General features: G+C 47.0%; 2 protein-coding genes and 1 long non-coding RNA gene across 4 annotated transcripts in view; 1 reads left to right on the top strand and 2 right to left on the bottom strand.

The window, feature by feature from the left end:
- LOC115100773 overlaps positions 1-1,763 on the bottom strand; it is a 44,920-nt gene extending 43,157 nt beyond the window's left edge. For both annotated transcript variants that reach the window (XR_003859186.1, XR_003859185.1), the window contains exon 1: positions 1,683-1,763. This is a non-coding gene — a long non-coding RNA (uncharacterized LOC115100773). The remainder of the gene's footprint in view (positions 1-1,682) is intronic.
- CKM (creatine kinase, M-type) lies at positions 647-19,937 on the top strand. The gene is made up of 8 exons (XM_029619630.1): positions 647-804; positions 5,905-6,117; positions 7,243-7,397; positions 8,818-8,950; positions 10,294-10,465; positions 13,417-13,540; positions 18,688-18,877; positions 19,455-19,937. The coding sequence occupies exons 2-8, from the start codon at positions 5,925-5,927 to the stop codon at positions 19,631-19,633; spliced, it is 1,146 nt and encodes a 381-aa protein (XP_029475490.1). The 5' UTR covers positions 647-804; positions 5,905-5,924; the 3' UTR covers positions 19,634-19,937.
- Positions 19,938-22,506: 2,569 nt separating this feature from the next.
- The window catches only part of MARK4 (microtubule affinity regulating kinase 4), a 185,963-nt gene continuing 181,129 nt past the window's right edge, over positions 22,507-27,340 (bottom strand). Inside the window, 3 exon segments of the mRNA XM_029620037.1 lie at positions 22,507-23,658; positions 23,660-23,927; positions 24,512-24,556. Of these exon segments, the coding sequence (XP_029475897.1) occupies positions 23,593-23,658; positions 23,660-23,927; positions 24,512-24,556 (379 nt within the window). The 3' untranslated portion in view covers positions 22,507-23,592.

Raw genomic sequence — 27,340 nt, 5'->3', positions numbered from 1 at the left:
GGGGCACTGCTGGTGATGGCACCCATCCATGGGTTTCCCAGAAGGCACCACGGGGGAAACTTTCACATAGTCCATGTAGCTGTAGATTACACGGCTGCATGTAGTGCACATATTTTATACTAATGTTCAAAGAGAAATTATGTGGATACTTTGCACCTATTTTGTGCTAAGGAGGGTAAAATAGCAAGCATGCTGTTGAAAATGCCACTTGCATACACTATTTTCCTCCAGTAATATTGTCTCATAGTCCCTTTAAAAATGTACCTGTGCTGTGGAAGCCCATGTGCACTTTTAGCTGGCCAGAGAAGGGAAATTGTCACACACAGCAATCTGGGCATATTAATATGTTTTAATGCACCAAGATTAATTTGAAAGTTGCCCTCTGAAAGGTTTGACTGACACCAGTGATGAAACACAGTCCCTGTGTCGCCCCACTCATTCTTCATGCTAAATTAGGATGTGCATTAGTAATAGTATCCCAGGAGACCACACAAACTCATTCCTGGAAGCCCGATCCGTCCAGTTAAGGGTCTCAGATGGCTTCAGGGTCTGCCAGTGCCTGTTGTGACGTCAACAGCAGCCACTACCCCCTCCCCCCTCACATTCTGTGCCCCGTCCTGAGCTGTGGGGTCCAATCTGGAGGAAGCTGGCAGCTCCGAGGCCAGCCAATGGGAGCAGGGCACTAGGCATATAATGCCAGGTCCCAGGGCTGGAATCTTGGGTCACCCATTTGGCGACAGTGTGAGGAGAGGTGGAATCTCCCCCTCGTGGGCACTGTTAATCAACTTCCATTCTCCCTTTCAGGTAAGGGGGCGGGGGTGGGAAGGTGGAAGGGGCATAAAATGGACATGCACTGAGACAGACAGGAATGCAATCATTACACATTTTGACTGTACTTGGGGAAAGGTATTTAAAAAACTCCCCAGCCTACAAAAAACTGAACTAATATTTCATACAATGGCTTTCACTAGGGGAGCTTTACAATAAGTTGTAGGCAGGTACAATGATGAGTTCAGCCCCAAAGAGTTTATTGTCTGAGTGGGCACTGGGAGGTACTGGGAGAGTGAGATGACTTGCTCATGCTGAGCACCAGGAGCGAGCGGGATGTAAACCTAGGTCTCTTGGGGCGCAGGCCAGTCTGCTCACCATGCGTTCACACACCGGCTTTTGGCTGGCCTTAGAGAGTCAGCAGGCTCTGAGTTTAAAGATTCAGAGAAGGGGCTTGGCTAACATAGGGGGCGACTGAGGATTTCACTTACGGCTCTGCTGAATTCATGGAAAGCCCTGAGGGGGGGGGGGGGGGGGGGGACAAGAGACAGAGAGAATAAAAAAAGGGGCAGAGTGAGGTCATGTCTATGGACGAGGTAAGGTATTCTGTGTGGGAGATGCCTGTCTGCCACCCCAGCATTTTGTGACTGCTAACATTAAATTATCTACCCCATGAGAACAGGTGTAGATTGTTTGTATCTGTTTTTCTTTCTTAATTTCTCTACCAAATGTGTTGGTTGTTTGTTTTTTTTTTTTATCAGATTAGACAAAAAAATAATAATAATAATCTTGTTATGACTCTGCTCCTCACTGCCAACTCTCTAATAATGCTTAAATAAATGCAAAGTAAGTGTTAGGTAATATCGTCAGTCACCCCACATCCCTCCCTTCTGGCTGCTGCCATCTCCCCTCACCTCGAATCTCTGGAAGCTGGAGAAGGTGCTGGGGCTTTCTGCGCCCGCCGGCGACACCCAGAACACACTCCCACAGACCCTGTTTCCCCCCCTACCCTGCTCACTCAGCCCTTCTTCCATCAATGAGTGCTGGAATCTGAGAGAGACACTCAGTGTCCCCTGCCATTTCTTGCTGGGTGTCCTGCACAGAGGACCTGCTTGTTACTGTCCCATGTCCCTAGTGCCAAAATGTGCAGGGTGGGGGAGAGAGGGGGACAGGCAGCAGTGTGGTGTGGTGGGTTGGGGGCAGCTGCTTGTCGCCACCCCCATCCTTCTCATCTTTAGCACAGTCCAGAGATATTTTATCTCCCTCCCAGCAGCTGATGGCAGGCAAACCAAGCTGCCCAAATTCCAAGCCATATTAATAGCTGCGTTAGCAATGCTGAGGGAAGGGGACACAGGGAGGGTCTTGGGGGGGGGGGGGGGAAGGGAAAGGAGAATCTGCTGTTACGAAATCACTTGGAAAGGCAATGAAGGGAAAGAAGAGAGACGTTTCAGTTAGGTTTCCATTGGCAGGAGTCCGATACCCTCGGTGTCCTTGTCTCTGAGGCGTGGTACAAGCTGCAAGCTCGCACGCATACAGCCACTCTTACATGCAAAGCCTGCCAGTGAATGCAAAATGAGACCAGGGCTCCAGCTGCTACTGCACAGAGTGGCCTTCTCTTGCTGCCACAAAGCTCATCGATTTCCACGTGGTATGTGCGGGATTCAGTGTTTTTTTAATTTTTTGATCCATCTAGTGGATTTTGCAGGAGTCAAGCATTTATTATACAGCAGCTGCTCCAAGGCGTCCAGTGCCTGCACTTGTTATGCAGAGGGGGCCTTCCTCCCCCAGAGCTCAATTCCTGCACTTATTACACAGAAGGAGCCCAGTCCCTGCACTTATTACACAGAGGGAGCCCCCGGGAGCTCAATTCCTGCACTTATTACACAGAGGAAGCCCCTTGGGAGCTCAGTCCCTGCACTTATTACACAGAGGAAGCCCCTTGGGAGCTCAGTCCCTGAATTTATTATACAGAGAGAGCCCCTGGGAGCTCAGTCCCTGCACTTATTACACAGAAGGAGCCCAGTCCCTGCACTTATTACACAGAGGGAGCCCCCGGGAGCTCAATTCCTGCACTTATTACACAGAGGAAGCCCCTTGGGAGCTCAGTCCCTGAATTTATTACACAGAAGGAGCCCAGTCCCTGCACTTATTACACAGAGGGAGCCCCCGGGAGCTCAATTCCTGCACTTATTACACAGAAGGAGCCCAGTCCCTGCACTTATTACACAGAGGGAGCCCCCGGGAGCTCAGTCCCTGCACTTATTACACAGAGGAAGCCCCCTGGGAGCTCAGTCCCTGAATTTATTATACTGGGGAACCCCCTGGGAGCTCAGTCCCTGCACTTATTACACAGAGGAAGCCCCCTGGGAGCTCAGTCCCTGCACTTATTACACAGAGGAAGCCCCTTGGGAGCTCAGTCCCTGAATTTATTATACAGAGAGAGCCCCTGGGAGCTCAGTCCCTGCACTTATTACACAGAAGGAGCCCAGTCCCTGCACTTATTACACAGAGGGAGCCCCCGGGAGCTCAATTCCTGCACTTATTACACAGAGGAAGCCCCTTGGGAGCTCAGTCCCTGAATTTATTACACAGAAGGAGCCCAGTCCCTGCACTTATTACACAGAGGGAGCCCCCGGGAGCTCAATTCCTGCACTTATTACACAGAAGGAGCCCAGTCCCTGCACTTATTACACAGAGGAAGCCCCCTGGGAGCTCAGTCCCTGCACTTATTACACAGAGGAAGCCCCCTGGGAGCTCAGTCCCTGCACTTATTATACAGAGGAAGCCCCTTGGGAGCTCAGTCCCTGCACTTATTACACACAGAGGAAGCCCCTTGGGAGCTCAGTCCCTGAATTTATTATACAGAGAGAGCCCCTGGGAGCTCAGTCCCTGCACTTATTACACAGAGGAAGCCCCTTGGGAGCTCAGTCCCTGCACTTATTACACAGAGGGAGCCCCTCCAGAGCTCAATTCCTGCACTTATTACACAGAAGGAGCCCCTTGGGAGCTCAGTCCCTGCACTTATTACACAGAGGAAGCCCCTTGGGAGCTCAGTCCCTGCACTTATTACACAGAGGAAGCCCCTTGGGAGCTCAATTCCTGCACTTATTACACAGAGGAAGCCCCTTGGGAGCTCAGTCCCTGAATTTATTATACAGAGAGAGCCCCTGGGAGCTCAGTCCCTGTACTTATTACACAGAGGAAGCCCCCTGGGAGCTCAGTCCCTGCACTTATTACACAGAAGGAGCCCCTTGGGAGCTCAGTCCCTGCACTTATTACACAGAGGAAGCCCCTTGGGAGCTCAGTCCCTGAATTTATTATACAGAGAGAGCCCCTGGGAGCTCAGTCCCTGTACTTATTACACAGAGGAAGCCCCTTGGGAGCTCAGTCCCTGAATTTATTATACAGAGAGAGCCCCTGGGAGCTCAGTCCCTGTACTTATTACACAGAGGAAGCCCCTGGGAGCTCAGTCCCTGCACTTATTATACAGAGGAAGCCCCTTGGGAGCTCAGTCCCTGCACTTATTACACAGAGGAAGCCCCTTGGGAGCTCAGTCCCTGAATTTATTATACAGAGAGAGCCCCTGGGAGCTCAGTCCCTGGACTTATTACACAGAGGAAGCCCCCTGGGAGCTCAGTCCCTGCACTTATTACACAGAGGAAGCCCCTGGGAGCTCAGTCCCTGCACTTATTACACAGAGGAAGCCCCCTGGGAGCTCAGTCCCTGCACTTATTACACAGAGGAAGCCCCTGGGAGCTCAGTCCCTGAATTTATTATACAGAGAGAGCCCCTGGGAGCTCAGTCCCTGCACTTATTACACAGAGGGAGCCCCTGGGAGCTCAGTCCCTGAATTTATTATACAGAGAGAGCCCCTGGGAGCTCAGTCCCTGCACTTATTACACAGAGGAAGCCCCTTGGGAGCTCAGTCCCTGTACTTATTACACAGAGGAAGCCCCTTGGGAGCTCAGTCCCTGTACTTATTACACAGAAGGAGCCCCTGGGAGCTCAGTCCCTGCACTTATTACACAGAAGGAGCCCCCCAGAGCTCAAGTCCTGCACTTATTACACAGAAGGAGCCCCTTGGGAGCTCAGTCCCTGCACTTATTACACAGAGGAAGCCCCTTGGGAGCTCAGTCCCTGTACTTATTACACAGAGGAAGCCCCTTGGGAGCTCAGTCCCTGCACTTATTACACAGAGGAAGCCCCCCAGAGCTCAAGTCCTGCACTTATTACACAGAGGAAGCCCCTTGGGAGCTCAGTCCCTGCACTTATTACACAGAGGAAGCCCCTTGGGAGCTCAGTCCCTGTACTTATTACACAGAGGAAGCCCCTTGGGAGCTCAGTCCCTGCACTTATTACACAGAGGAAGCCCCCCAGAGCTCAAGTCCTGCACTTATTACACAGAGGGAGCCCCTTGGGAGCTCAGTCCCTGAATTTATTATACAGAGAGAGCCCCTGGGAGCTCAGTCCCTGAATTTATTACACAGAGGGAGCCCCTGGGAGCTCAGTCCCTGCACTTATTACACAGAGGAGCTCAGTCCCTGTACTTATTACACAGAGGAAGCCCCTTGGGAGCTCAGTCCCTGAATTTATTACACAGAGGGAGCCCCCCTGGGAGCTCAGTCCCTGTACTTATTACACAGCAGGAACCCCGTTCCTGTACTTATTAAAGTATAAGCACCTGTGTTGAAGGATTTCTCTTTATTTTCTTGGGAGTATGCTGGGGATGTGCCCATGGGCACTTGGAGGCTGTCTCTGAGCTCCATACACCGGTTAGAGAAGAGACTTCCCATTCTCTGCCTGTATCTCTGGCACTGACAGTATCCTTGCTGCATCCCCATGACTTTAGCAGAACAGGAATTCAAAAAACATTTCTGCTGTGCTAGGATTTCATTCTCTAGCCTACTTCTGACCTCCCCATGCTTTACTTGAAGTGAACAATCAGGAAGGGAAAGTGGAACTGAGGAAAAGGGAGGGAGAGTGGAAGGGCCGGGAGCCGCGAGAAAGCTTTGCTTTTTGTGTCTAACGTGGTTGTATCTTTTGTTAAATGAATGTGCCATGTGGTAGCTGTTTTAGTGGCCATGACGTGGATTCTTCTTACACCCCTATTCCACATTTTTCTTCCTCTTTCCTCAGGACCTTTCCACTCTGCAGTCATGCCTTTCGGCAACACCCACAACAACTGGAAACTGAATTACTCCGGTGAGGAGGAGTACCCCGACCTCACCCAGCACAACAATCACATGGCAAAGGCCCTCTCCCTGGACATCTATAAGAAACTAAGGGACAAGCAGACTCCCAGTGGCTTCACCGTCGATGATTGCATCCAGACCGGCGTGGACAATCCAGGTACAATGCCTGCATTTTATGTTTTGCTGGACTTTCCTCTCGTATTCTCAGTCCCTGCACTCTCTGGGCCCATTATTCAAAATAAAACATCTATTTAAGTTAGCTGGATAAGATTTACATGGGCTAGTCAGCACCACAGCTATGCAGCTGAACATCCCCGTATTCAGCACTACTTAGCTGGATAAGTTATATCTGGCTAAGTTACAACTGCTCTAGGGCAGGTGTAACTTATCTGATTAACATTACCGGAGTAGAACAAATATTGCCACTTGTCTGGCTAAGCAGCACTGCCCCCATTCACCCACTGGCTATCCAGCTAACTACTTAGCCGAATGAGTGGCAACTGTCGAATGTAGCCGAATATTCAGTGGCCCGCCACTTAGCCAGATAAGTACCGTTGAATATCTGCCTCTCTGCAGTTTACTGGAGTCTCCTCCAGTACTTTCAAGCCCCCGTGATTTCTGAATTTTCACAACAGTCTCCTCAGGTATTTTCAGTCCCTGCGCTTACTGCATCGTCAGCTGCTGCACTCCGCATTTTGCTGGAGTCTCCTCCAGTATTTCCTGCCCCTTTGCTCTCTGCATTTTGCTGGAGTCTCCTCCAGTATTTCCTGCCCCTATAATCTCTGCCTTTTGCAGAAGTCTCCAGGATTATCAGCACCTGGAAATCCATCTCAAGCATTCTCTGCTAGAGCAAAATCAACAGCTGTCGCGCAGGTTCTTGGAAAATCTGCAAGATAGTCCTGAGAGCCTTTGGTGCACCAAGCTTGGCTTAATTTATCACATCAGACCTTTGGAGAGGATAATGAGCAGGCTTCCTAAAATCCAATAACTGGTGACCTTGGGAGGCTGACTGACATTACCTTGTGTGGAATTTCATGACACGGGCCAGAGCATGTGGCTGACAACTGGCTCCATTTCTACTTGCCAGGCCGATCCAATCCAGCTATTATTCCACTACATGTAAGTCTGATGATTACTCTAAGAAAAAGCAAATCTATGTCCATAAATGCAGTAGGTTATAAACTAGGGTTCGAGCAACTTGACCAGCAGAAATGGAGGCAGTCCGCAAGCCTGAATTTTTTCAGGAAATTTCTGGACTGAGCCGCATGTTCCTGACTTGCAGGTCACCCCTATATCATGACTGTCGGTGCTGTGGCCGGGGATGAAGAATGCTATGACACATTCAAGGACCTGTTTGACATCATCATTCACGATCGCCATGGTGGCTACAAACCCACTGACAAGCACAAGACTGACCTGAACCCTGACAACCTGAAGGTATGGTCCCCAAACCTGCTTCCATATTGGTCTCATGTTTACTCTCAGCCTGACCCTTCCTGTGGCGACTGCCCAGAGACATTAGATGACTCCAAATTACAAGGGACAGTCTGCACAAGGCCTGGCTTTGCCTCTAGTGTATGAAAAGGCAGGTAGTTCTCATTCCCTTGAGAAAAACAGCAACTATATATAGTTGATTTCTGGGGGGGGGTTAAACCACCAGATTTTCCCTGATAACTTGGAGTCCTCTGGTAACAACTGCTAAGGCAGACAATTTCACTACTACTTGCAGATTTTTAGTTTACCTCACAATAACCAGTGGGCTTTATAGTTCTTTCTCCTTCTATCAGCGCAACAGGAGAGGAAAGTGTATCAGCACCATCCCTGGGTCTCAGACCATCCTCACTCTCAGCATCACTTGCAGGCCTCATCCTGTCCCCACATCTCACCCTCACCCCACACTTACAAGCCTCTCGCCCAGTCCTCACACTCAGCATTACCTGCAGGCCTCATCCTGTCCCCACACCTCACTTACAGGCCTCTCGCCCAGTCCTCACACTCAGCATTACCTGCAGGCCTCATCCTGTCCCCACATCTCACTTACAGGCCTCATCCTGTCCCCACCCTTACAGGCCTCTTGCCCAATCCTCACACTCAGCATTACCTGCAGGCTTCATCCTGTCCCCACACCTAACCCTCACCCTCCATTTACAAGCCTCTCACCCAGTCCTCACACTCAGCAGCACCACCTGCAGGCCTCATGCTGTACCTGTGCTTGCCAATCCCTGGCATGCTAAATTCGTTCAACACCTTAAGAAAAAGGCTAGATTCCTTAGAGAAGATAATTTTCAGTGGTATACTTAGGACTAAAGTTTGTATGCACAAAGTACACGAGGATTTAACCTGAATTTTCAAAGTGGACTTATGTGCATATATCCACTTTGAAAATTAGTACGTGTGTGGGGAATCCAGTGCAGCATACGCCTGCTTGTTAGGTGGTGTTAATGTGTGTGGGGAGATTTATAATTATGCCCAGAAATAGTTTCCCTGCCCCCCCCCCCCCCCGCCAGGAAAACCTTTTTCTAGCGCATTTAAAAATTATGCACAAAATCTCTTCTGCGTGTATTTTTATGCATACAACCCCCAAGCAATTTTTGAAAGCCCATTTACATGCATAAAACTGGGTTTTATGCATTTAAATCCTTTTGAAAATCAGGCCCTAAATATTAAAAGAACCAGCTTTACCTGCAAGCTCTAAAGAAATGCATATACGCTGCATGCACTCACATCACCTGTTCTGTGTGCCACACATAGGTACGGTGGCTGGGCTTGGCACCGAGCACTTATGTTTTCAGCCAGAGAGCATTCATGCTCCTCTGTGACAGTGAGGAATAATCCCATCCTCAAATCTACTCCACAGGGTGGCGATGACCTGGACCCCAACTACGTCATCAGCAGCCGTGTCCGGACCGGGCGTAGCATCAAGGGGTACACACTGCCCCCCCACTGCAGCCGTGGTGAGCGCCGTGCTGTGGAGAATCTCTCCGTGAAAGGTACGATAGCCTTCTTGTTCTAATGCGTCCGTGTCTTCCTCTCTAAACATGCTCCCTGCCCAGGACCCCCAGCATAATGTCAGGGGTCTCTGTGCTGCTTGAAACATTGCCTTTCATAATTAGGACCCACTCCATTTCCAGGATCCACACACAGCTGAATAGTATCAGAGAGGGAAGCCTCTCCAACAATGCTGGCCCCGATTCCCAAGGAACCACTGTATAAGTCTACTAAGACTATTGCTTGAAGGTAGATACCATCCCAGACTACAGCTCTGGTCATTATCCGTGCGTCTGAAGAGTCCTGGTGTCTTGCTTAATGGCTTGGAGAATCCTGGTTAGGAAGAATCCTGGTTAGGAGAATCCTGGTTGGAGAATCCTGGTTAGGAAGAACAACACCTTCACCTGCTGGTGAAGGTGTTGTTCTTCCTAACCAGGACATACCCTGTGTTCACGAGTGCAGCATTGTGGTAATGACAGAGTGCTGCTGGAGGCACCTTCATGCCTAAGCAGGACACACTCTGTCTCTAGGACTCCAGTATGGCATTAGGAGATTCTGTGCTGCTGAAGGTACTGTACGTCCTAATCAGGACATACGCAAGCTCCAAGACCCCAGCATTTGTGTTAGTGACAAAGTGCTGTTCAAGGCGCTGGACTACCTAAGTAGATCACACTCCTCAAAGATCCCAGCATGATGATAGAGGGCACTTTCCTTCCTAACTAGGACATGCTCCATTTCCCAGCCCGGCCTTAGGGGGACATTGTCCTTCATAATTAGAACATGCTTATCTCTCAGCACCCCAGCATAGTGTTAAGAGAGCACCGTCCTTCTTATCTAGGACACGCTCCATCTTCCAGCAGTGGTAGGAGGCATTGTCCACAACCAGGACATGCTCCAGCATCGAGATAAGGGGGTGTTGTACTTGGCAACAGGACACGCGGCAGCACTCTGCTGATCAAGCAGCGTGTCACGGCTAAGACTACATCAGGACAGGAGTTTGAAATGGTATAGGAATGAGTTATGAATGTGAGAATGGGGAACATTGCTGTTTATAAAATGTCAAAAAGATGTAAAAGTGAAATTAATCAAGTTCCTAAGACAAATTTCAATTAGTGTTATGTATAATTGCAAATGTTGCATTTTCTGATTACTGGATCCTTGCTGATGTCTCAATTAACAGTTATTTAAAAAAAAAAAAAATAAGACAGGAGTTTGAAAAACAGTTGCAGAGGGAAGTCTCTTTAACAGCACAGGGGCCTGATTGGTATCATTACTTTTAGGTTCTCCCCACTGCTCTAGTTTGGTCACGTCCTACAAGATGAGGGTTCCTTGTTTTCTCTTACAGCCCTGAACAGTCTGTCTGGAGAGTTTAAGGGCAAGTACTACCCCCTGAAGGACATGTCAGAGAAAGAACAGCAACAGCTGATCGATGACCACTTCCTGTTTGATAAGCCCGTCTCCCCTCTGCTGTTGGCTGCAGGCATGGCCCGGGACTGGCCCGATGGCAGGGGAATCTGGTAAGTGTGGCTAATCAAGCAGTTATCCAGCACATTAACTTAGACAGCAGCCTAGTAGCAGGAATCAGGGTCCTTCTTACTGCATTTTGGAGAGAGGTGCAGTCACTGGACCTGACAAAAAACTGTTGATGCAGCAACTGTGTTATATAACTTGGACGAGGATATAGAATGGGTGAAAAATCTCACGTAATTGCAAATGGAGGATCCTAGCACCATAGCCCAACAGAGGTAGGTTCTGACTATGTTGGAAGTCCAAAAGAGAAGCAGAAATTTACCAGGGCCTCCCCCCACCCACCCGTGCCTTGCAGAATATTATCTGGCCACTTCATCGGGCATAGGGAAGCCCAAGAGCGCACCTGGAAGGCAGCTAAAGCAGGAGGGATGTTGGCTTCCTTCTACTTCCATGGCAAGAGGGAGAAGCTCTTAAGAGAGATTTAAGTGAAAGAATGAGGGAGGAGTCTTAATCTCCCACTGAAAAGCACAAGAGGATGGGAAACTGACTGCAGAAAAAAGTAAAGTTGCTTACCTGTTAAAGGATGACACGTGTGTGACATCGTCTCATGGGATTGACGCAAAGCATTTCACAGAGCCTTCTAGAAAAGTTTTTCTTGTCTAGGCATGTGTGGGAATTCCTACGCAGCTGTCACCTCGCAGAGCCAACTCAATCACATAGATATATATACATTTATAAGCTTAAAGGTAGAAGCGATTGCGTGACTGATTATTGTGTCATCTTTGAAGATCACCTGTTATTTAATTTATTTAATCAATACTTCTATACCACTTCCCCCATTTATTAAAAAAAAACACTCAGAGCAGTGTACAAATCTGCATATAGATCTGTTAGGCAGCTATGTGGGAGCTTAAGCATAGTATTCTGAAATAATTTCTTCCCATAAAAGTCCAGGGTGTGAGAATCATGTCTTGGAAATTAGACTTTGATTTCATGGCTCTTTTCAGGGTGAGTTTAATGACTGCTGATTGTCATAGTAATTACACTCTGCAAATCTCTGAGCTGTCTGGATACAATACTTGGTGTCCATCTTCTCACATACAGGATATTGAGAGTCAGGTATCCTACATTTTTTTCCATACAACCTAGAATTAGGAGGCCTACAAGCAATGTAGAATTAGGAGACCTAGAAGCGATGGCCTGGGCTCACCCTCAGCCTCCAAACTAAACTGAATGGCCTCAGTCATTTTCTGAACAAAAACAGGGAAGGAAAGATCATCAAGAGGGAATTTGTTCCTTGTCTGTGGAGGTGAGGAGTCTGAGGTGAGGTCAAGAAAACATTCTTCTTCAGAACAGGATTCTCCAAGCCATTAAGCAAGACACCAGGACTCTTCAGACGCACGGATAATGACCAGAGCTGTAGTCTGGGATGGTATCTACCTTCAAGCAATAGTCTTAGTAGACTTATACAGTGGTTCCTTGGGAATCGGGGCCAGCATTGTTGGAGAGGCTTCCCTCTCTGATACTATTCAGCTTCAGTTTAGTGTAGACAGCACTAATGTTGAGTTATAGTGTCAAGGCATCAATATTGATGCCAACGTGAAGATCTCAAGGATTGGTTCAATTGGCACCAAAGACGGTGCCAACACCTGCACCTGTCTGAGGTGCTGAGTGACTGCTTTGAGGGTTGCCTTGTCAAACTCCCTTTCAAAAACTACAGACACCAAAATTGGTGTGGTGTCAGTAGGTCAGAGAAGGTCCTCCTAGGTGACCTGAGGTAGTGGGAGTACCAATGGCTCAGATCCTTGAAAAATGTTGCAGCTGTCAGAATGATAAAGCTGCTTGGACTTGTATATCAAAGGAAATTGGTACAAATGTTTTGATGCTTTCGTGTAATACTTGGTATTGACTCTCTTTGGGTCCGAACTTGAGTTTGAGGAATCATTCTTGTGTGCTGAATGAGAAAAGCAAGAATGTTCCCTGCTCCTGGTCTTCTTCTTCTCAATCTTGGCTCTAAGAAAGATCAAGACTCCCTCGTTATCGAAGAATTGCTGGTGGTTGGTGCGGCTTCTGCAACATTTGAACCAATGCCTTTGATGCCCATATCGAAGTTCTGATTTTCTCTTTTGCAAAGATAACCATGAGTCTCAATCCTTGGATCTTGATGGCTTTAAGTAATATTTTTTAGAAGATGCCACAACCAGGAATATCAAGGAATAGCCCCAGAAAGCACATACAAATTTTGTGATGATCAGTAATGAACATTTTGAAATTGCAGCAAGGGCAATGCTTGAAGCCACTGGACTTCTTTGCAGTCATCCCAAAAAAAGACTGACATTGAATTTTTTTTCTGAAAAAAAGGGTCAGTCAAGGCAGCCAAACAAGCTCATGCCAATGGAAAAACTTGGGGCCATGCAATCTTGGAAAAACCTCCAAAAGTTAGGAACTGCCAAAAATCCTATCTGTGATACTGTTGTAATTGGAGAAGTACTGACTGAGAAAGCTCAATTGTAAAGAAAATTTCAGTATGAAGAACAGCCTGAAAAAACTTCTGACCCAGATGAGTGCATCTGATATCATGGAAGATAAAAACAGAATGAGGAGGTTTTATGAGGTGATGGCAGTGTAGGAATTCCCATGCATGCCTAGAAAATGTTTTCCAGCTTTTCAGAAGGCTCTGGAAGATGTCCATGCAATCATTGTCAGATGATATCGCCCAGTTTGTCATCAGAGAAAAAACAGTAACATTTTGGGACAAAAGAAAGAAGAGAGCAGGGAGTTCCTTCTAAAGCAGATAGTGTAGCCACCCTAGACACAAATTAGAGGTTGGAAGGAAAGCTTCTCTCAAACATCTGCTGGAACTTGTATGCTGAGGTTTCCCACTATCAGCCCTAGATTAAAAAATGAAATTCAGGAATATCCAAGATTGGAGCAATTTGACTGGCTAAAGGTAGGCTCATGTTTTATATTTCCATTGACTCTCCCTTTGTTTTCCTAGGCATAACGATGAGAAGACCTTCTTGGTCTGGGTGAATGAGGAGGACCACCTCCGGGTTATTTCCATGCAGAAAGGTGGCAACATGAGGGAGGTCTTCAGGCGCTTCTGCGTTGGGCTGCAAAAGGTGAGGCGAAAGGTTGGCCTCATCAAGCAAGGGTTCAGGCTTATGACATCATCAACTGGTGATCTCTGAAAAGGCCTCAATTTATGATGTTATGAAGGAATCTCCATGGAGGCCTTCACTTATGATGTCATCAAGTAAGGGTCCTCCACATAGTCCCCAGCATATGATGTTAACAAGTTAGAGTGCCAGAGAGTCTTCACTTTATTATGTCATTAGATAACAAACCTCCTTGAATGATGTGCTCATGATATTATCACTTGGGTCTTCACAAAAGTTTCTGTTCATTATATCACTAGGTCAGGTATTAACCTTATGCATGTGTTAAAAACACAAGATTGGAAAATTGTACTACAAGGAGTACAGAAGGATGTTTTAAGCCTCTATGAGGCACTGAGTAAACCTCACTAGGATAGGCCCCTCCCCACTTCTCACCATATAAAATCTTTACGTATTTACGAAGCATGGACTCCGCCGATCCTTGTTAAGACCTAAAGACAATAATATGGCATGTTAGTTAGCTGTCTTATTTTATTTTTCTTCTTTTTTATTTATTTATTTATTTTTACCATTTTCTTCTTTAATTATTTTTTGGGGATCAAACTGGGCCCCTCTAAGGCTCTGGGCCCTGAGCAAGTGCCCCATGGATAAAATGGCCCTGGGAGAACAAACAATTTCCAAGGGTGTTCTTTACAATGAACTATAATTTGTAAACCAATGGTATATATTTACTAAGCTGCCGCAAACACTTTAATGCAGCAATAACATGCAGTATTTTAAATGCTGCACATTTTCTACCCCCCCCCCCCCGCAGGTTATGCAATTATGGTAATGAGCTGCTTTGCATGCACATGCACACAAAGTAGCTCATTACTAGTCACTTTTTATTTAAACAAAATAATGCAGCTTGTCTGCTATATCTTCAGTTGTAGCTAACTTTTCTGATAGCATCTGGATGCTAAAGCAGATCCCGTTTCTGGGGCCATCAGTTAAAGGGGCCAAGGTAATCCCTCCAAGCGTGCCAAAGAGCCTCTTCAGACCCCTGTATCATCCACCTTCTCCTCATTGTGGCAGCCAATGTTTAACAATGAAAAATGTTAAAAGTATTGAGGCTGATATTCAAATGTCACTTAGCCAGTTAAGTTGGACTTATCTGGCTAAGTGTGGCCACTGAATATCGGGCTGTATTTAGCGGTTGCCACGTAGCCAGGATAAGTGACTTATCTGGATATGTTTTTAGCCGGATAACTTATGGGCAGGCAATGGGTGTAATGGGGATGGCGCTACTTAGTCAGATAAGGTATCTGGCTAAGTAGCAATATTAAGAATTAGCCAGATAAGTCATCCGTCTAGGAGAGACCTGCTCAATAGCAAGTCTAAACGTAGATGGGTAAGACTTATCCAGCTAAGCAGCTGCATGGCCGTGCAGCTGAACATCCCATCTAAGTCAGCCGGATAAGCCTATCTGGAGGGGTTGGGACAGGGCCCTCTTTAACTTGGGCCCAGGGTGGCCAAGATTATTTACTTTTTTAGGGCCTCTGCTAACCCACTGCATTTTTCCTCACAGTATTTTACCACTGGGGATAGGCTGTGTAGAACTCGATATACCACTGCTTAATAAAGCCTATGGCATTTTCCTCTCTGGGGAAAATACCACAGCTTAGTAAGTGACCCTTATGTCTGTGTGCTTGATGGTGCCCATGTCCTTTTTCAATATGCGTTTAGAACTCAAAATTATGAGCCACTAAAAGTTAATTGCGCAAATTACTGCGAGCATGCAGTTTGAAAATCAACACGGGTAGACACGCTCATAAGGCATTCAATAGTACACATGCAGGGCTAGGTATCGAAAAAACCAAACCATGAGCTATATCTGCATGTACCGCCTCCATGGTATGCAAATATATCTCATGCATATTCATTGTGGATGTCCATTTGCATACCATGGAGGCAGGGCATACAAATAATCTTTGTGTACATTTTTTTGTGGATATTCTGAAAAGCAGACCTATTTGTGGCCCTCCAGAATTGGAGTTGCACATCCCTAGCCTAAAGATATGGAATCCAGATGTTTTCTTATATGCAGGAGGAGTTTGATGCCCTTGGTTGCCATCTTTGATTTGAGCAAAAAAATATAAGAGCCATGAAAAGTATAGGACACTGAAGGGGGAAGCAAAAGGTAAAGAACACTTACGTGATTGAACAGGATCCCAAGCTATGGACCGGTTTTCATTCTCCAGCTTACCTGGCACCAAAATAATGTAAAAAAAAAAAAAAAAAAAAAAAGGGGGTCTGCCATGAGGAGGATACTGGGTTCAATTCCCAGCTCAGGTTTTTAGCTCCCTGGGGTGGGCATAGCTGGGAATGCTGTTCAGGCAACATTCACAGTCCCTGGCAGAGAGTCGCAGTCCATGACGACATACAACAGTGACTCCTGGTGGTTGGATTTAGAGCCCTGGAGAATGGTCCCTGGGGGACACGGAAATAATTGGACTAAAGTAACTTCAGTGGGGAGATATAATAGGAGAAAATAATCCTTAAAAGTTGAGAATGAAGACTCCTGGAAACAGATCTTAAGCCCTGGTCATGGCTGAACAGAAAACCCAAAGAAACTGGAAAAAATGTCAGGGCCAAAAAAAGGAGAAAATGTTTCTTATCTGATCATTTATTTTCCTTAAGTCCAGCCAGAGCAGTCCAGATGCATGGGTTATGTCTCCTAACCAAGAGATGGAGAATGAAACTAGCAGGTTTGCTGACTTCACTCCTCTTTGTGGAACAATCGAACCATTGCTGAATTATCCTCTTCCCTAGAGGAACACTCCTCCTCCTCCTGCTCTCCCCCACTGCCACTTTCCCTTAAAAACAGGGAGGGCAACTTTAAAACCAGCGCACGCGCCCATCTACACGTGTGTGTGTGGGTGCGAGCACACCTGTGCTTGGAGTTTATATCATCCACGCAAGTGTGCACGCATTATATAAAGTGCGCTCCTAATTTTAAGCATTTACATGAGGGAACGTTATTTGCATATGCACTTGTCGGTTTTTACACATGCAAGTGAGCACATTTTATAACATGCGCACGCATGGAGGAAATTCCCAGTTTCACAAATTAGTCCACCAGCGTGCCCCGTCGATCTCTAGGTCACCCAGATCCCCCTGGTTGTTCAGCCTGCACGCTCCCCAGTTTACCCAGACCCCTCATCCAATTAACTTTTCAGTTTTAGGATGTTTACGCTCTCTTTACACCTGATATTGAGCAGAAGTAAATACGTGCAGGTAGAAGACTGATGCCCGTCCTGGTGGCAGGTTTCAAACAGCAGCTCCTGCGGGTACATATTGGCCCCCTCCCCGGAATGCCTTTGCTCCGCCCCTTTTTTTCTATGTGCAAATTTACCTGCATTTCCTATATTCCATGCGTGATAGTGGGTTTTAAAATACTGTTTTCTCACGCATGTGTTATAAACTCTGTGGGAATAGAGACCTGAAGAAATGGAGCTGCCCCTCTTGGAACTCCCCCTGGAGCAGCCACCAGAACCAGTGTAGGAGGCCCTGCTCTGAGCTACTCCCTTCTTACTGTTCCTGCCGCAGCAGCAGCAAGCATGCCAGCGGGAACAGCCTGCAAACCCTTCTTTCTCTCTCCTCCCTGTAATATTGACAGAGGCTGCTCCCTCCCAATACTTAACAGCACAATCCACATACACTGCAAACTAGTTCTCAGCTCACAAACCATTCTGCCTCCTGCTTTATTTATTTATTATTTTTACTGCTTTAATAAGCAGGAAGCAGGGACAGCCAGAGGTCTCAGGAGAAGGGATGAAAAAATAGAGAAGGGAGCCTTGATTGTTTTTTTGTTTTTGTTTTGTTTTTTTAGGGAGAGCAGAGTCTGAGAAAGAGGAGAAAAAAAAGCATGGGGGAGGAGGGAAGATGGGTAATTCAACAACCGTAGCTGGGGTCTGTTTCAACAACTGGAAGCCACTGGTCCACTGTCTGTGCTCACCTCAGGAGCTGCCATCCAAATTTCTATCTTCTTCACCAGGTTTCCTGAGAATACCAGCAGGCACACATCAGCTAGGATATCTATAAAGGGTGATGCCTGTAAATCTGTTAGTCTCTGTCTCCACCTGCTGGTTGGGAGATATAACCTTGCATCTGGATTGTTCTGGCTGGCTGAAGAGGAAAAGCAAATTATAAAGTATACAGAGACAGGCAGACTTATTCAGGTCCATATTCAGGTGCTATGTGCTGATTTCCCATACAAAGGATCTCACCTCAGCAGATGCACACCTGCTACTTTGTGTCTTTTAGATTTTACATTTTTTTTTAAATTTCACCAGTGTTTTTAAGTACTATTTTTGCAAAGGGCAGCATAAATCTGTTGGCCAAATGGTGATTTGCCTGTTTGTGTAGCTGTCTTCCTTCGTGAAACTTTTATTAAAATGATAAAAAGTTTAAAATAATATTAGAAATGCTTATGCTCGGCAGAAGCCTCTCTGCTTTTGGGTGTCAGAATACCAAGGATTCTCAAAGAGGTTCCTAATAATGTAATCAGACAGACAGCTCCCTGCTCGCTCGCTCGCTCTCTCTCACTGTACCGCAAGGGTCCCTAAAAGCAATCCTTGAAAACCACAATCCAGTCTGGGTTTCATGATTTTCACAATGACCATGCATGAGGTTATTTTCATGCAATGGAAAAAGTATACGCAAATAGATCTCATGCATGGTCATTGTGAAAATCCTGAAAACCAAACTGGCTTGCAGCTCCCTGTTCTACTGGTTCATTGCTAATTTCCAGATGGCTCCATGTCATCAGGGACAATACTGGATTTGCCAGTCTCCCTTTCTTTCCCCCCCAGCTAAGTTCATCTGGACTTACAGTTCCAGTTTGAATCTAAGAAAAGCAGGAACTACAAGTTCAGAAATCCATGGGGACAAACCCAAGATGGGTTTAGCCTGTCCCCGATGACCTGTAGCTGTCTGTAGCTTATTGCCAGTGGAAAAAAGAGTGACAGCAAGAGCTCTATTTGGATAATAATGACAGATGCCTCCATAAATTACATTTTTTAATTTGTAATCCTCTTGCCAAGCTAATCAGTCCAACCCATTCTTGGCCAAAGTTTTCGCTAACTCTTTACATCCTTGGTTTCTGCCAGATTGAGGATATCTTCAAGCATGAGGGACATCCCTTCATGTGGAATGAGCACTTGGGGTACGTGCTGACCTGCCCCTCCAACCTGGGCACAGGCCTCCGCGGGGGTGTGCATGTTAAACTGCCCCATCTTGCCAAACACGAGAAGATGGAAGAGATCCTGAAAAGGCTGCGTCTGCAGAAACGTGGTACAGGTAAGCTTCTGATCCCCATGGCATGCAACAGCAGCAGAAGATGTGTCAGAAGTAAGCCCTTACCCACATCACATCACATGCACTGACAGCAGATTTGCCACAGATGAGTTGCAAACCATGTGGCATGTGCTGGCAATGGGGAAATATGGCGCAGATAAGCCCTGGCCTCTGTGGCAGGTGATGGTTGTAGCACATATAAGAACATAAGAATATGCCATACTGGGTCAGACCAAGGGTCCATCAAGCCCAGCATCCTCTTTCCATAAATATCCCAGAAAATCTTTCCTCCCCCACTATGGCATGTGCCAACTGTAGCATAAGTGTAACAGGTGAGCCCGGGCCAGAGTTTTCACCTCACCCTAGGTCAACTCATCAAACTGAGCCAGTCTTAGTTTTTCCCCTTTGTAAGCATGAAGCTGCAGTTTCCAGCAGAAAGTTTAAATCCAGAGATAGGACATAAGGAAATAACATTAGAAACTAACTCAGACCTGTCTAGGTGACCTGGATTTCCAGTTGGTAATTCCTAGTCTCACTCTGTTCTTATTAAGTTGTCTTACCCAGTCCTTTCCTTCCACAGGCGGCGTGGACACTGCAGCAGTTGGTGGCGTATACGACATCTCCAATGCTGATCGCCTGGGCTTCTCTGAGGTGGAACAAGTGCAGATGGTGGTCGATGGCGTGAAGCTCATGATTGAAATGGAGAAGAAATTGGAGAAGGGGCAGAAAATTGATGACCTGATACCAGCCCAGAAGTAAACCAGGAAAAAGAAAAAAAAAAAAACAACAACCAAGAGAAAACAAAAATCTTAACCAAGCTAGAAGAAAAACTTATTAAAAAAAATTGTAAAAAGAAGAAAAATAATCCTGAAAAAGAGTGTAAATGGAGTAAGGAAAGACTGCTTGATGGCCACCAATCCATCCTTCTACCCCGTGTGAAAACACCCTCATGGGGGGAAGGAGAGCACACTCCCATCCATTCTTCTCCATATCTGGTTTTGTGGTTTAAATACCAGCTGATTTCTAGGGTAAGGAAGGAAATAAAAGCAGGGTTGGCTCCACACTGAAATGTTTCTATGATGCTTCTTTACCTTTGGAGGGGGAGTCCGGGGGAGGGGGGGGGGGTGGAGGGGTGGGGGGTGGGAACAAAGGATGAATGGCAGGGCTGAAGCCAAACATGCACTATTGATGGCAGATAAAGGCCCATCCACTGCCTTCCCATTCTTCCAACTTCCAGAGCTACTTGATCTCCAGCTTTATTCCTTGTGCTCCCACCGCTGAGGATCCACTGTGCCCGTCCCAGGCTTTACCCCTTGGTCCCTCAATGCTGAGGATCCTCTGTGCCCATCCCAGGCGTTTCTCTTCATTACCCCATCGCTGAGAATCCTCTGGACCCATGCCAGGTTTCACCCCCCTCATTCTCCCTCAACTGCTGAGGATTCTCTGTGGCTGTCCCAGGTACCATCATGTCTCCCCCATCATATAAGCGAGGAAGGATGCACAAGTGTGAATAGTCTGCAATGACCTCATAGCACTCTGGTACTCTGCACTCGATGTACATACACATGGAGGAGACAGCTCTGTTCTTCCTCAGCTGTAGTTCTCAGCTCTCACCACTAGAGGAGGCTCATTACTTTCGGTGTCCAGAAAAAAGGCTGCTCTATGGTCGCTTAGAATGTACATGTGTAAACCAGGGGTCCCCACATCTGGCCTGCGAGAAGGGCAAACCAGTCTGGTTTTCAGGATTTCTGCACTGAATAATTTATATGCATGCCTTGCCTCCACTGTATGCAAACAGAATGCGTGGATTTCCAGGGGCTTTGGAGATCGGTTTGCTGCCCTTGGGGACTGGATTTGGGGACCTCTGCTCTGAATCAAGCTCTTACTGTCTGCATGAGGGTAGTAAAAACTGGCACCAAGGCCCGCTTAAGGCATAAGTCATTAGGGTCCTGGATCTGTAGGAGGGCTCCAGATTTCTACTCCCATCCTCTCCCCAATCTCCTCCCCTGCTCCAGAGATCTGAGCATCGGCAGCAGCATAAATGAAAAAAAAAAATAGCACAGGGCCTGCAAACTGGCGCCTGCTCAGAAGTCCTATGGCATCGCGCCCACGTTTCCTACGTAACAGGAAGCCCACAGGAACGGAGGAGGCGAGCTAACAGCAGGGTCCACAAACATGTACCAGCCTGCAGGCCCTGCATTGATTTTTTTGTTTTTGCACTTATACTGCTTCTGATACTCAGACCTCCAGGGCAGGGGGATTTTGAAGCCACTGTCCTCCTTAGATCTCCAAGGCCTGCCTCCCCATTCCTTACACTCTTCACGTAAAACATATTAAATAATGGCAGAAAAAAGAGACACAAGTGGCCTATCCAGTCTGCCCAGCCAGACGTTTGGGGTCATAACTACTGCTCTGTGCAGGTTACCCCCCTTTGCCTTCCATTTAGGGTTGTAACTGCCATGCTGTGCACATTACCCCAATTCTTTATTGCTATTCTAGGGATCCTTTGTGTTTATCTCATGCCTTTTTGAATTTTCCTCCACCAACTCCAGTGGGAGAGCATTCCAGGTATCCACTGCCCTTGTTCAGGAATCCCAGCAAAGCAGGAACCACAAGGAGCAGCTCCATGGAGCAGGCTAAAGGCTGTGAGGCAGACTTAATGGGAAGAGCCAAACAGACAGGCACCCGGGATAGGAGGAGGGATGGGGGGAAGGGGGGGTCTTAGTTAGGAAAAAAGTCCAACAGGATGGAAATCAGCCTTTTCTCCCCCTGAAGGGGGTGTGTGTGCCATAAACAGGACCACCAAGCCCTGAATGCACTGGGTAACAAGATCCCTAAGCAGGACCCATCAGTCCCAGAATGCCCCGATCTGTTTCTTAACTCAGAGTACAATATCTGCCAGCTAAATTTAGGAAGCCTGGATCAGAATGTCAGGGCAATCAATAAGTCTTCTGGTCAAGGACATGGTCTGTTGGATGGTCTGCCCAGCTAAGACCCCCCCCCCTCATCCCTCCCCCAACTGCGAGTACCTCTCTGTTTGGTTCTGCCCTTGAAGTCTGCCTTAAAGCCTAGCCTACTCCATGGAGCACCTTCATGTACTGGAAGGCCCCAGGCACCTGAAGAGGGAGCAGAGGGGAAGGAAATGGCCTCAGCCCCGGAAATCTGACCAGCAGCAGCAGAAGTGAAAAAGCAGGGAGGGGCCTGAAGGCTGGTGAATGTTTGCAGGCCCTGCTGTGGCCCTACTTCCTCTGCCCATGAAGGGCTGTGAACATGCGCCAGCTTGGAGGCTATGTTTTTTGTTTTTACTTAGGCTGCTGCCAAGGCTCAGATCTCTGGGGGGTGGGGAGATTTTGGTGCCCCTGGTCAACACCCTATAAAGATCCCAACATCCCTGCGGTCGGTCTTGGTGTTCTCAGTCTCCATGCAATATCATTAACATTCGCAAGAAAGCTCACAAACTGGTACAAACAGGTCAGGTTCATCCCCACCAAGGGATGCCCCCAGGAATTTTTCCAAGATACCCAGATATATATAAAAAAAATGCAGGGTCTGCAATAGCTTTAAGCAGATTGCAGCATATCTATCCCTTTCAATGTTGATCCATTTTTGTAAAACAAAAGTTGTGAAAGCAGTACAGTTTAAGGTTTAATAAATACATCAGACATGAGTACAGGGGGGTCAAGGATCCGCTTTTTTTTCCTAAATTTTCAAGTAAATCCAAAGGTAAAAAAACCTACGTCAGAAGGTTGATTCAGTGCTCTTCAGACTCCTCAGCAGCAGGTCAGTGACATCAGAAGACGCCCTCAAGCAGATTGGCTGAGCAGCGCAGTGTGCAGAGAAACTATTTCCCCCTGCCCGCCACAATGTAAAGGGCACAGTCCCCCAGGGCATGCTCTGATGTCATCATCCTGCACCACAGGAGAGAGGAAGTTGTGGAAATGTACTTAAAAATCAAAGAAAATATTTTAAGGAAAAAAAAGTTCTATGAATTTATGAAATAAAGCACAGCCTTATTTTTCCTTTAAAATCTCTCAGGAAGCTTTCATTTGGAATAAATCACAGCTTCTTTAAGTAATTTTGTAAAACTCCCTTCCAAAGTTCTTTTCTTTAAAAACAAAAAAAAATCCTTGAAAAGGGAGCAATCGGGAGGGAGGGAAAGTTGGAAACCATGAACCAAAATAGGTCCCTTCCTACTCCCTGGTCCCCTAATGATGACATCACAACGCTGCATCAAATTCTGCCAGCAAATATACAGTGACATCATCACAGCACAGGCCAGAAATTCGAAGGATAACGGAGAAACATGTGCAAATCACTGAAGCCCCAAAATAATATTTTTGTTCTCTTAAATTCTAGGGCATGTTGACTATTCACATGGTTACATTTATCTCTGAAAGTTTTCCTTTTTTCACTTTGTTCGAAGAGTCGATGGATACAACTCCAAATTATGAGCAGTCTCTCTGTGATGCAATAAAAAATAGAATAAAGAAAAACAAATTTCCCCCTAACAAAAAAAAAATCAGCAGCATTTTCTTTTTGTGAAAACAATCAAAATAAAAAAAAATAAAAAAATATGGAGACAACACAAGAAAACGTTGCATGTAACAAAAATTGGCATTATGAGGTTCCTAGGAATAAGTGTAACAGGAGTTGACATTATCAGGTACAATCCCCACAAAAAAAAAACAAAACAATCCCAGGACGCACTGCTCCTCCACTCAAAGTTGTAGCTCATTGGAAACTTTTGCCACCATGTTCCGGAAGGCCAGTGCAGTCCCCGAAACCCCGCCTGAACAGCACCCCGTTGACGCCCGGCCTCTGCAACCGGCAGACCTCCACCTCAAACTGGGAGAAGTGCTCGCTGGCCCCCCTTCCAGCCGTGCAGGAGAGCAGGAAGGGCTCAGCCTGCCGGCAGCGGCATCGAGCAGAGTCTGCGGCCTGCCGGATGGCCACCATCATGTCTGCGGGGTCCTGGGTGCTGGTGATCTTCACATTCCAGCTAAATCGGAGCAGCCGTGGTTCTGCTTCTTTTTGATTCCAAGGTAAATTGCCACTAGATGAGAGAGACACAAAGAGGAGAAAAAGCAGTCAGCCAGAACCCAGCCCACCTGGCCTGCCCGGTTGCCTCTGTCCACTGTGTCAGCACATACTAGGGTTGCCAACTAGCTCCATGCCAGACTGAACCAGTCCTGGTTGTCCTGCACTGTATGCGTGGAGATTTAGTTTCTATTTAAAGAAATCAGAAGTACAGGCCCATGCATGCAGTGGGGTAAACTCCAGGACTGGATTACAATGTAGAATGTTTGGCAACTCTAAAGCAGATGCTACTCAATGTCCGGCCACCTCGTTCCCTCACTCTGTATCTGTCTGCGCTACACTGCTACCACCTCTTACGAAAATCACCACATCTGGGATGAGCCCAAGGCGCTACAGGCTGAAAGAGTCAGTGACTTGCTGGGCTGCGCGGCAGGAATCCTGCTGTTATGTATTACGAATGCAGGGTATTGTAGGGTAGGGAACAGAAGAAGTGACTGAAAAACTGCCTTCGGCAATTCTTGGAAAGGCAGAGCAGAAATGTAAATAAATAAACAAATCTTGTTCTGTAACAGCGGGCACGGAGATCTGCAGTGCTGGTACCTTGTGATCGGAGATCTCCCGATTCTCTCAGGTTCGTCTGCGACCCTGCAGGGGTGGGAGAGAGAAAGAAGCATTTGAAGGTCAACAGCAGGTGAAGAGCTGTATTCTTTTAGGGCTGGGGTGGAGGTGAGGGTCTCTATCAGACTAAGGAGCTGCCAGCATCGGTCACTGTAAAGTTGCTGCAACAGATCGCTACTGCACTCACATTTGAGATGGGGGAGTAATAAAATGATTTCTTTTTTTGTAGTTCGTTTTTCCCCTTTGTTTCATGACATCGACGCTCTTTGGACTGAGCTCCTGCTAAAAGGGAAGGCTGACTTCCGTCAGTGCCCTCTCCTGCCAATAAGTGTTGCCTCAGCAGGACCCGGCCATCCTCCGTAGCTCCCTCCAGGACTCCCCTTCCCACAAATTAGGGGCTGCTGCAAGACTGAACTGTGCCGGTCCCCTCGGACAGGAAATTCAAACCTGGGGCTCCTGCATGGTAACAAAGCCATGCTGCCAGAGCCCACCCTTAATGTAACTGAAGTCAGCTGGGGTATCTCCTGCTGCCTCTAGGATCCCTATTCCAGCCAGGGTCCAGAGTGATGCACGACAGGAAGGCTCTGGATACAACCTCAGCTGCTGAAGAGCTGAGAGGTAGTGGGAGTGGCTATGAGGCACTTGGTATTTCTTCAGAGCTCAGTTAATGGCAGCCCTGGAAGTTCCAATTTTAACGTTACCGGTGGTTCCAGTAAACTGGAGTAGATTTGAGCTGGAGACAAAGCGGACCTATACAAGCAACTCATAGATCTTAGTGTTTCATGGGACCACAGAAACATAGGGGCTGGGAGGGACCTCACTATGTCATCTAGTCTTTCCACCTCTGCCCAGGCAGAGAACCATTCCAGACAGCTGTGACTCTAACATCTTCTTAAACACCTTCAGTGATGACTGGCCTAGTCGCTCAGTGGCAGTGCTGTATGCCACCATATAAGAAAGACCTGAATTTGATTCCCAGGCCTGGCATTACCCTCTTGGGACTGGCCAGATGGATGCCACGGAAGCAGCACTCACAGCCCCTGGGGGAGTAGGAGGGAGTCTCAGTCATCACACGCTAGGACTCCTAGTGGCTGGACCTAAGAGTGTAGGTGTATCAGAGAGCGTTGCAGCCTGCGACTCCCTACTCGAGGATTGTTGCTAAGATTGCTAGCCTAGACAGGAGGAGGGTTAAAGGGGGCAGGCGTGCACCAAGTAGCTGTTAATGAGGATTTGTGGCGCCCTCACATCCAGCCCTGGCTGGGGAGCAGATGGTGGGCACCTCACGTGTCAACAGGCCGTGCTGCCCGTTAGCCATCGCATCGGCTTCAGTGACCGGTTGATTTCATCCCTCCCTCTTCTCTGAAATCTGCTAACCTCATTGCTCTTTGTGTGGTATTACTCTTTGCACCTCATATTCACTCAGGAGGGTAAAATTACTCCAATCTTGAAGAAGAAATGAGGGAAATTGGGTAAAGACAGACTGACAACCAGAGCGCAACAGAGAGAGAAACAGCCAGCAACAAAGAAAAGAGAAAGAGAAAACCTTGATAAAGAGAGAGAAAGAGAGAGAAAAAAAGAGAGGCTCCAAAAGAGAAAATGTTCTGCAAACAAGGAAACATGGGAGAGAAAGCAAAAGTTGCTTACCTGTAAAAAGGTGTTCCCCCAGAAGAGCAGGATATAAGCCCTCATGTTAGGGTGACATTTTCTGATGGAAAATTATACAAAAGCTTCTAGAAGCTTCTAGCATGCTCAACTGAGCCATATGCAGCATGATCCACACCACCACATCGCATGGGACCTTCTCAGTTCTTAACATAGCTATTTATATATTAACATAAAGACCCAACACTTCAGAGGCAGATCGGTCCTGTGAGGGCTTACACATCCAGCTGCACTCAGAGAACACCTGCTACAGGTAAGCAAGTTTCGCTTTCTCCAAGAACAAGCAGGATGCAGAGTCCTCACATGTGTGGAATCCCTAGCAACATATTGCCCCAAACCAGAAAAGGGGAACAAAATCAGAAAAGCGGTGTCAAAGGGCAAAACTATTTTTGGTAGCAATTGGCCATTTCCTTTTCCATTGGTTTTTTTTAGGGTAACCTGGAATAGAATGATAAAGAGTTCTGGGAGAGGAATGACCAAACCTACTGTTGCATCGGTACTCTCTATCCAAACAATGAGAGGTGAATGTGTGAACTGAATTCCAAGCTGCAGCTCTGGAAACCTCTCTCACTCGGGCCACCGATGCTGCCCTTTCAGATTCAGGCCTGCCTGGACAAGGTGTCACTGCCTCTCCAGGAACCGACATTGGGCCCCTCTGCCAGATGCTCTTAGAAATCTCCAGCAGAGGGAGGACCTCGTTTTGCAAGGCCGCTGATGAGGTTGATGCTGGTGCACTGATACCTGCCATTTTTTGGTCAAACGCCTGTTAGAAACATAGAAACATGATGGCAGAAAAAGAACATATGGCCATCCAGTCTGCCTATCCGTCCAATTAATTTAGCATTATAATTTCATCATGTCCTTAGAGATCCCCTGTATTTACTCCATTCTTTCTTGAATTTGCATACTGTTTTTGTGTCCACCGCTTCCACTAGGAGAATGCTCCACAAGCCACCATCATCTCTGTAAGATTACTCCTGGGTCTCCCCCCTTTCAACCTCATCTCATGACCCCTCATTCTAGAGCCTCCTTTCCATTGACAAAGGCTCACCTCCTGTGCACGGAAACCTTTGAGATATTTGAATGTCTCTACCATATCTCCCCTAGCTTGTCTTTCTTCTTGGGTATACATGTTGAGATCTTTAAGTC

The sequence above is a fragment of the Rhinatrema bivittatum genome, chromosome 11 (genome assembly GCF_901001135.1).
Source record: "Rhinatrema bivittatum chromosome 11, aRhiBiv1.1, whole genome shotgun sequence".
NCBI classification, from domain to species: domain Eukaryota; kingdom Metazoa; phylum Chordata; class Amphibia; order Gymnophiona; family Rhinatrematidae; genus Rhinatrema; species Rhinatrema bivittatum.
This window is presented reverse-complemented; position numbering and strand designations above follow the sequence as displayed.

Coding starts and splice junctions, on each gene's coding strand:
- CKM (XM_029619630.1), top strand. CDS start 5,925: ATGCCTTTCGGCAACACCCACAACAACTGGAAACTGAATTACTCCGGT. Junction 6,118..7,242: donor GACCGGCGTGGACAATCCAG/GTACAATGCCTG, acceptor CCTGACTTGCAG/GTCACCCCTATATCATGACT. Junction 7,398..8,817: donor TGAACCCTGACAACCTGAAG/GTATGGTCCCCA, acceptor TCTACTCCACAG/GGTGGCGATGACCTGGACCC.